General features: G+C 36.9%; 1 protein-coding gene across 1 annotated transcript; it reads right to left on the bottom strand.

Annotated features, from left to right (window-relative positions):
* Positions 1–445: 445 nt before the first annotated feature.
* LOC133532826 (uncharacterized) lies at positions 446–8871 on the bottom strand. Its single transcript, XM_061871677.1, has 6 exons — positions 7393–8871; positions 6871–6971; positions 6209–6394; positions 5821–5997; positions 5339–5526; positions 446–784 (listed from the first exon to the last, which is right to left on the bottom strand). The coding sequence occupies exons 1-6, from the start codon at positions 8835–8837 to the stop codon at positions 446–448; spliced, it is 2436 nt and encodes an 811-aa protein (XP_061727661.1). The 5' UTR covers positions 8838–8871.
* Between the last annotated feature and the right edge of the window lie 762 nt (positions 8872–9633).

Below are 9633 nucleotides of genomic sequence, written 5' to 3'. Positions count from 1 at the left end.
CGGTGGTAGTAAATATATGATAATAGGCGCGAAGGCATCCTATAGAATTATTAAAGCTTTTTTCACTGACAAAGATTTACAGATAAACACTTTTGTAGATTAACCAGCTCCAAATCCAATTTAAGTTGATCTAAAGGTGAGAAGCAATGGAACAGGAACATAAGGACATCAAAGATCTTGCAGGCCTTTATGTTAGTAGTTTTCAGACGACAGTTCAAAAGTACTCGTCAAGTTCTTCAATTGAGTAAAAAGAAGGCCTAATTGAAATAGATGTTGAAGTGTAGAAAGCTATTTCAATCTTGCAATCGAATAGTGTAAATGCTTCAAATCCTGAAGAATGCTCTTCGATTGATGAAAACGCAAGCCAAGATGTAAACGTCTAGAAAGCTTTTCAAATTGCAGAATGGAGCCTAGATGATGTAGAAGAATGTGTCCAACCCAACGCCTAGTAGCAGTCGATAGTGTTTCCTCCATTACAGCTGCCACCGCTATAGCCATGGGCACGGCAGCATTCATTCTGTTGATCTGATGGACGGTCGCAGACTAGATCACAAGGTTGGACATGGTCTGCCACGGCGGCTGCCATGACAATCGCCAACACGACGAGGATAAGCAGAGTCTTGAGGGCAGCCATCTTGGATAGAAGGTTCAACGTGAAGTTTAGATCAGTTGTGTGAAGACTCGACTGGCTCTGGGCTTTATATACGCGGTTGTAAACAAGATCGGGCGCGATTACAATTTTGCAGGAATTTTCCAAATATTTACATTTCAGACTAACTATAGTCTGAAATGTAAATATTTTTCTGTAATAGGTCAGGGCCCTATCCCACAAAAATGTACAAGTGACAAGTTACAACTAAATGAATAAAATGAAACTACTAAAACTAAACCTACCCAGAAAAAATAAAAATACCCTAAGCAAACCTTGGCCTCTTGGCAGGGTGCCCATCACGCAGGCAGCATTCCCGCGCTGTATCGCGATGGCAAGCCTTTGAGTGAGAAAGCTGCCTGCGCGAGGGTCTCCTGTTGACTCCCTCAATCGCTTTCCAAGCTCCCTGTGGAGCCCAAGCGCACCTTTGCCCCACGGACCAAGTGTCTCGACACCAAAAGCTACGAATTCGTAGTTGGTGTCGAGACAGCTATATTTATTAGTTTTAAAACGCTCTCGGGCGTCGGCCGCCGCCCCGGCGTTTCTGCTCAAGTTAGTGAATATAAATTACAAGTGAGGTAAATATGTACTTTCACTTAATGGCACCAGTGATCGACAGAGACCCATTGGGAATCTAATACGGCAACACTGCAGTGCAGTTACTGGACAATGTTGCCACATTGAGAAATCGGCTTCTTACCCTTATTTTCTTGGATAAAGATTGAAGTGTCGGATTACTGGTTCTCTGTTGGTCATTGATGGCACTCCGTTATAATACAACTGGGCATATCACAAAATTTACAAGTGACAAAATTGTAATAGAAAATTTACCTATACAAATACGTAAATTGTCGCGATAAATCTACAATTACGCGTATCACTAGGTAAATATTTAATTTTTACAAGACTTGTAACACTTAGTGTTTTCCGGAAAAACAACAGCGAAAAAAACATGCTGAAGGTAAGGTAGGTATATTTACGATAAAAATACCCTCAATATAAAGTAAGTGTGGGATAGTGGTGGGCCCTTGAGTGCCACGTCAACCAAGCAGTGGTCTATTGTCACGGCCTTTTAAAGTTCATTACTATTGCCCGTGGAAACCAGTAAGTTCCAGATTCTTTGGGCCGCAATGATTGCTAGCTTACATAACAATACTTATCTTGACCTAGGTACCTTCAAAGGTAAAAGAAATGGAAGCACAGAGAGAATGGGAAGAAGAGACTAGCTGCAGACAGTCTAAGATGATGGTCAAGGGCATTGATCACTAAAGAACCAGGTATCTATTGAAACTAGGTAAGAGCAGTCTGAGAATACTGAGAGGTATCATTACTGGTCACAATACTCTCAACAGACATCTCAAGGTAATGAAAATAAATAAAGACGCCTCCTGTCCACACTGTGGTAAGGAGGAAACTAGCTTCCATCTACTAGCAGAATGTATCATGTACGCGGCACTGTGATATAATACATTCGGTAGAGACTCACTAATAGAAAACGAACTAAAGGACGTCGAACTTAAAGATGTCCTTCTGTTCTGCAGGAAAACAAGAAGATTTGAGGAGATTGGTATGGGAATGCCGCCGGGACAGTAACCTGCAGCTCCAACTTCAGGGAATTGGGCTGAATGAACGCAACACGCGATCGACAGCCCGCCTGCTTCCGGCCGGGCGTCCCTACACTACATCTACATCTAGGTACCTTCAATGTTTTGTGTTACAGGTCCATAAATGAGAAATATTGTTATAGGTACAGGGTTTTTATTTAGCCTGCAATAATTTACGGGGTGAATATAGGCCTTACTGAGCAACTTTTACAACCTATGGGACCAGCTCCGAACTCAAAAAAAAAATTGGCTGTTTCATACAGTTTGGCTGTGATCTTGACATTTTCTATGGGAGATTAAATTTATTTTTCGCGATTTCGGGCTTGGTCCCATAGTAAAAGTTGCTCAGTACGACCTAGTAAACTCCCTGTATGTACCTACACTTGTAGCTGTGGCAAATGTATAATTTTTTTATACTATAATGGAACAGGAACCGGTAATGGGACATAAAACCACAAATTTTGTAAAATAAGTAACTAAAACTAAGAGAGGTGAGTACGTATTTAAAAATATAATAATATATTTACTTCACATTTTGTTAATTGAATTTACCATGAGATTAGGTATACAACACATTATGTTGTTACTCCAGAGGTGTAAAATATATTTTACAGTACATATGGGGCTACTTTATAGCACTAGTGCGAGAAGTAGCATATTACGTTACTGTGTCGAACATTTAAAGGGCCATATGTACTGTAAAACGTTGTACGATACATGTGCGAATAGGTAATTCGCAACTCGTGTCGATTTAAAACACTCCCTTCGGTCGTGTTTTAATTTATCGCCACTCGTTTCGAATTTCCTATTTTTCGCACTTGTATCGTAATGTACTATTGCCCAATCCCATTATAGGAGCTGTAAAACTGCATACCTCCTATGATGGGACAGTCTTATACAATGATGCTTGCCATACCGTAATTTAATGTTTTAAGAATATATAAGTAAAATGTAGTTAAAAAACATGTCAACTATTTTAAAATTTCACGTTTGTGGCAGTATGGTATGATAGTCAGCAACATTACTGCAGCAGTATTGCAACGCGACATTACTGCTGGCCGCATTTTTAAGGCAGCAATGCAGTCGGCAGTCATGTGGCCCTGCAATACTGCTGCAGTAATGCTGGTACAGTCTGAATACGAACGGTCTTTAAGGTCTTGTTAAGATGGCGCGCAAACCTGCATGGTATTTTAGCTACATTGCGGACTATTATACAGGGCGTCCTCCCAAGACTACAGCTACGGGACATCAAGGGAAAGAAACCTGATGAGCGATGCCAGCTTAATGAAAATAAGTAATTTGAATAGGTTCCATTTATCACGCTCCGGGCACGGGATCCCTAAAACTACAATAATAAAAAATCGATTTATTTCGATTAATCGAACAGTAAAGATATTAGATACCAAAAATAGAATATAAAATGTCAACATCTCAGTTCATAATTTGACTTTGGTCAAAGTCACCTCTGCCGTTCTTGGTGACATAAATATTTGAATGCTTCATCCGGGGGTAAATACTGTTAATTAGATGTTATAATATGACTAAACTTGATGTTGTAACAGTACATTATGATGCCATCAAAAACAAAGTCGCGCAACTAAGTTCTTTTACCGTAAAAAGTTGTGAAAAGTTGAAAACCATGTAATACCAAGTCGGTTAATTTATTCAGTCCCTACTTAAGCTATTTATTAATTATTATTTTTTCTGTGGATGCCGCCTTAACCTTTGGCCATTTCCCGGTAAGATGGCGCCACTTTTTAATATTTAACAAATTTAACACATATTAGTGAAAGAATAAGGATCAAAGTCAAATGGCGTTCTAAAAGTTTTAATCATCTGTCGTAAGATGACAGTAAATGTACGTGGCTACAAAGTTTTCTTTGAAAATCCACCTCTATTTCAAACTCTCTTTGATTATAGTCTGTTTAGCCATTTCCGTCAGTAGAAAAAAACGGAAAATGTAAAAAAAGTAGGAGCGAAGGGTGATCATCTGATAGATCATTTGAATTACGCACTTTTTTCTACTGACAAAGTTGCTGTGTTCACACTCTTCAATAGAATGATTACAACAATTGAGCTCAAGGAGGTTTAAGAGTCCCCAGCAAGCTCGGTTCTTCATACAAATGTAGTTACGCTATCATTTTAAAACGTGATATATCTAGTGATATAGCTCATCTCATTGTATGTGAAACGTTTCATTACAATCCAACACGTAGTTTTAAAATGAGAACGAAACTCGGTTTGTATGGGAAGGTGAATTCCGGCCGAACTTGCCGGTAATCTTAAACTCACGATCTATCCTGTTTTATGTCTAATTAATGGTAAATTAAATTAAATTAACCTTTATTTGTGGCATTTGTTTTATTTTAAAATTATCTTAAATGTTAACAACTTTTGTTTTGCACTGTCTCTCACAATCTGTTTCTTTATTTTTACAATTATTATTTTCTAATTTTATTTCTAATTTTAGAAGCGCTAGTGACCTAGCGGTAAGAGCGTGCGACTTGCAATCTGGAGGTCGCGGATTTAAACCCCGGCTCCAATGAGTTTTTCGGAACTTATGTACGACATAATATCATTTAATATTTACCAGTCGCTTTTCGGTAAAGGAAAACATCGTGAGGAAACCGAAATAATCCCAATAAGGCCTAGTTTACCCTCTGGGTCAGGAGGTCAGATGGCAGTCGCTTTCGTAAAAACTATGCCAATTCTTGGGATTACTTGCCAATGGACCCCATGAGCCGTCGCGAAATGCCGGGACGACGCGAGGAAGACTATCATTTCTTTTTTAATTTTCCGGGTTTTACCCAAGCCAGATATGAGTTTCGTTTTTAATATTTGTTCTTCTTATCCTAAAAACGTCTTCGTGATTCCTGAGAACTGGATCTCTTATAATTTTTGCTTTTCTTTCACTATCCTTTCGGATAAAACAGCCTGTATAAGCTACAGTATAATACTAATTATTATCTCTTGCGTTACTACAATACATAATCATTTCTGATTTCGTTACGCTAGTATATTTACGCCTATTTGATTTTTTTGAAACAATAACTGGTAAAGGTTCACAATCAAATTGTAGCGTTACTTTACTTTCGTTAGTTCCTTTACTATCGACATTACTTTTAACAGTTTGTCTATCTTCGTCTTTTGTTTTAGGTTTTCCCATTTCTCCCGAATTTGATTTCCTACCAGAAAGATGTTCCTTGGTTCGGTGTTTGGCGTATTTCCTCAAATCTCCATTGGTTAGGCCTTGGTTTATTATTTGAGTATTTGCTGTTGCAAACAACTCACTATCATATTCATCGGTTATTCTTGTATAAGCGTTATTTCCGGTATTTTTCTTGAATATTCTTCTCTTATTACGTTTAGAATGTTTTTTATTGTTTATTTGTATTTTAATTTCTACTCCAGTATTATCGTTACTAGAGCTTTCGTCTTCGTGTTCTTCATCATCAAAATGAGATCCTATACTAGTGTCTTCTTTCTCTTTATGTTTATTTTTTCTTCTACCTTGATTTTTCGTAGAATGTGAGTGTATAAACTTATTTTCGTCGTTAATTATTCTACCATTCCGAAATTTATTATATTTAGTAATTTGGTATTGATTTTCGTATCGCCTAGCTATAGGTTCTATTGGTGTGTTATATTTATTAGCAACTTTAGCAATATTTTCAAAAACTACGTTTCCATGCGCCGTTCCAGCGATTCTGTTCATAGGATGCAAGAAAACATCTTCTAAAAAACCTGAAATGTTTAAAAGTTTACGTTATTTCATTTATTTTATCATCATTATATATATCATTTAATGATTTTCATTTTATATCACTTTTATCATATTCATTTCTTTAAGTATGTATTATTTTCGTTATAATTGTATAAAATGCGGTTAGTTTGAAGATAGCAACTAACAAATAAATATTGTATGTAAGAGTTTCCGTCTAGCTCATAAGTATACCTTGTACGATTTGCTCCCCTGTCTTGCTAGTGTTAGGGTACACCATCGCCTCATGTAGAATCCTCTGCATGGCCTCTTCCTCACTCACATCATACACGTTATCCAACTCATCCAACATGGCGTTGAAAGTATCGTCCAGCATGCGCTGTCGGTTCTCCAGCGAGATCTGCATTATGAAGATATGTCCTGCAAAAGCCAATTATTACTACATATTATAAAACAAATTCCACGCCGCGTTTATTTGTCTGTATGCTAACTATTACATCAAAAACTACTGAACAGATTTTCATGTAGTTTTCACCTATCAATAAAGTGATTCTTGACGAAGGTTTAGGTGCAAAATTGAGGATTACCCATGCAAAGCTGGGGCGGGTCGCTATTAGTCTTATAATACTAATATATCTAATAGGGAAAGTCTTTTGAAGCTAATTGTTGAAGACGTTTTTCTAGTTTTTATACGATACGAGCTACATGGATTAATAGTACTCTACTATGTAGCAGTGTCTATAACCGTTGACTTCAAACCTCAATTCTCCTGCCAATATCTGTATCTGTACAGATTTACATTGCTACTGTCTCACGTAATCTAGTCATCAGTCTTTTGCTGGAACTTTCTTTTCTAGAGATATAGAATCAGCGAAGTATACTATTGACATACTTACTTTGAATCTCCTTCATTGGAGCGATGAGCGATGTTGTCATCTGAGCAATGAATGAGCCGGTCGTCATTCCCAACTTAATCAACTTCCCGCTGTCCAACAATCTGAAATATATAATATGTGTAATATTTATTTATTTGTTCCATTTCATACGATCTTCAGAATCTGAATCTCTATGGTTACTTAATTTATTCAGATTCTTGGCTTAAAATTGTGACTGGGTTTTGCTCATTACAATAATAGGTAAAAGTATACAGATTATAGTTCAAATGGAATTTGAAATGCGAAATCTTTTTCTTTATTTTAAAAATTGGTAAAAAGAATTATTACCTACACACAAAATACAATACATGAGAACCAACAATGCGAATCAAACAATGCGAAATTAAGAATTATTATGAATATCGGAAATAATCTGCTGGACTTCTCCAGCTCCACTTATTATGGCAGTCTATTAGTCTACGTTTGTTAAATTATTTAATTTGACTTGTTAGTAACTTTATCGTCTGCCTAAAAATAACTTACGTTGTGATGGCGCGTTCGAATGGGCTTATGAGCCCCTTCAGATCTTTTAAGGTTTTAGAAGCCAAAATCTTCATTAATTTGGCCAAAAACATTGAAAATGGTTCACTTTCCACTTCCTGCAGACCCGTAGTTTGAGAATATTCAAGATCTGGTTCAACTCTAGGAGTAATCTGAATCTTTTGAGTTGTTTCTTGTCTGTCGCTATTTAGCCTTTCCTCGGTTTCTGGACGCATTCTCAAAGCCTTTTCTGGGTTTAACTCTTTATATTCGTACATAAATGTAGGCTTAGAAGTAAGCTTTTGATATCTTTCTGTGGTTGATACTGTAAACATCTTTGTTAGTATCCATGGATATATTGGACTAGCAGTAGTTTGTATTTCAGGCAAATGTGCCATATATGATGCTCGGTTATGTATAGCAGCTCCTGTTTTAATCCATGGATACCATTCTGTTTGAGTAACATCGGTATTTTCCAATCTTTCAATTTTTGAGGAATCGTGACCTACGTTAGATCTAAACAAAACCGCATTTTTGAAACGTTCATTTTCATTTAATTTATCTGACGATGTTGTATATGGTTCATTAAATATATTTCCTTCATTGTTTACTAATTCTATTTCTTTCTTGAAAGGATTATCTTCACCATTATAAAAGTTGGCTTTTATAGAAGCTAATTTTTGTAAAGGTATCTTGAATCTTTCAATGCGTGATTTTAATGATTTCGTAACATCAAAGTGTGAATCCAAACCTGGTCTATTTGTTGATCTAGAGAATCTCTCAATTTCATCTTTCATAAACCCTGATTTACTTTTCTGAGTGGCATGGATTCGTTTGACTGGTGTCTCTGATGTTCCGTAATCAAAGTATTTGAGATCTTTATTTATTATAGAGTGGTGTGTGCCATCTAATGGTCTGGGTTTTAAATTATATTTCAGCGGTCTTTTCAGCCTTTTGGCATCTTTACCGTCAGGGGATGTAACGTGATGGTTTTGCATGTAATTATATACATTTATGAAAGGGTCATTTCCTTTTTGGATTGGCATATTTCGTATTATGTTTCTTTCTGTTACAGAGTATGTTTTCTTATTAACGTTGGATTTTGTAATAGTCTTATCTGGAGATGTGAAGGGCACCGTGGAACGCGTTTGAGTGTCTGAATATATAAAAGGGATTGTGGACCGCGGTAGAGTGTTTGAATATACAAAAAGCATAGTGGAGCTCGTTCGAGTGTCTGAATATATAAAAGGCATAGTGGAACGCGTTTGAGAGTCGGAATATATAAAAGGCATAGTGGAGCGCGTTTGAGGGTCTGAATATATAAAAGGCATAGTGGAGCGCGTTTCACTGTCTGAATATATAAAAGGCATTGTGGAGCGCGTTTGAGTGTCTGAATATTTAAAAGGCATAGTGGAGGGCGTTTGAGTGTTTGAATATATAAAAGGCATAGTGGAGCGCGTTTGACTGTCTGAATATATAAAAGGCGTTTGAGTGTCTAAATATTTAAAAGGCATAGTAGAGCGCGTTTGAGTGTCTGAATATATAAAAGGCATAGTGGAGCGCGTTTGAGTGTCTGAATATATAAAAGGCAATGTGGAATGTGTTTGAGTGTCTGAAAATCTAAGAGAAGGCCTTTTGGAATGGTTTTGAGTTTCATTTAAATACAATGCGTAAACCCCTACTGTCATGGTGGTTTGTGCATTATCTATTTGTCTTGCTTTTTTTACTATTTCTTGAGTTGCCGTATAAGCTATATCATTTTTTTGTGGAAAATCTGTTTTATATTTGAGCGCACTGATATCTTGGTTTTGTGGACCTAATGCTAAAGAATATGAGTCAACATATGATTTAGGCTCGACTCCAGGGATGTCTATTAGCGGGCCAAACCTTCGCTCGATATGTCTTTCTTCATCTTTTTGATTGGATGTTTTTCTTGTTATTTGATGGTTAGTTTCTTGTAATCCATGGATAAAGACTGGTCCATCTTTTGGAAACAATGTATCTTCTGGCCATAGATCGTCGTTTGTCATATCTATTGGCTCTGGTGTCTTAGCTATTGGAATCTGTGCTGTGGTCTTCAATTTAGTTTGCAATAAATACAAGGTTATATAACCTAGGTAGAACATTTTATTAGCTGCGTTGTAACTAGCTACAGATAAGGCAATCCCGGTATGCCATATGCATTTGGCAGCAGTGTTGCTGCAACATTAATGCAGCGTCAGTTTCCATCGGAGTGTCAGCGTT

Source organism: Cydia pomonella, chromosome 27 (assembly GCF_033807575.1).
Source record: "Cydia pomonella isolate Wapato2018A chromosome 27, ilCydPomo1, whole genome shotgun sequence".
In the NCBI taxonomy this organism is placed as follows: Eukaryota; Metazoa; Arthropoda; class Insecta; order Lepidoptera; family Tortricidae; genus Cydia; species Cydia pomonella.
The sequence above is the reverse complement of the archived record's forward strand: the minus strand, read 5'-3'. Positions and strand labels throughout refer to the sequence as shown.

Bases quoted from the DNA above. Each gene is read 5' to 3' on its own strand.
- LOC133532826 (XM_061871677.1), bottom strand. From the start codon at position 8,837: ATGCCTTTTATATATTCAAACACTCAAACGCCCTCCACTATGCCTTTT. The intron at 5,998-6,208 runs GTATACTTATGA...TAAACATTTCAG, and splicing joins AGGGGAGCAAATCGTACAAG to GTTTTTTAGAAGATGTTTTC. The intron at 785-5,338 runs GTAACGCTACAA...TTTACATTTCAG, and splicing joins AAGGAACTAACGAAAGTAAA to ACTATAGTTAGTCTGAAATG.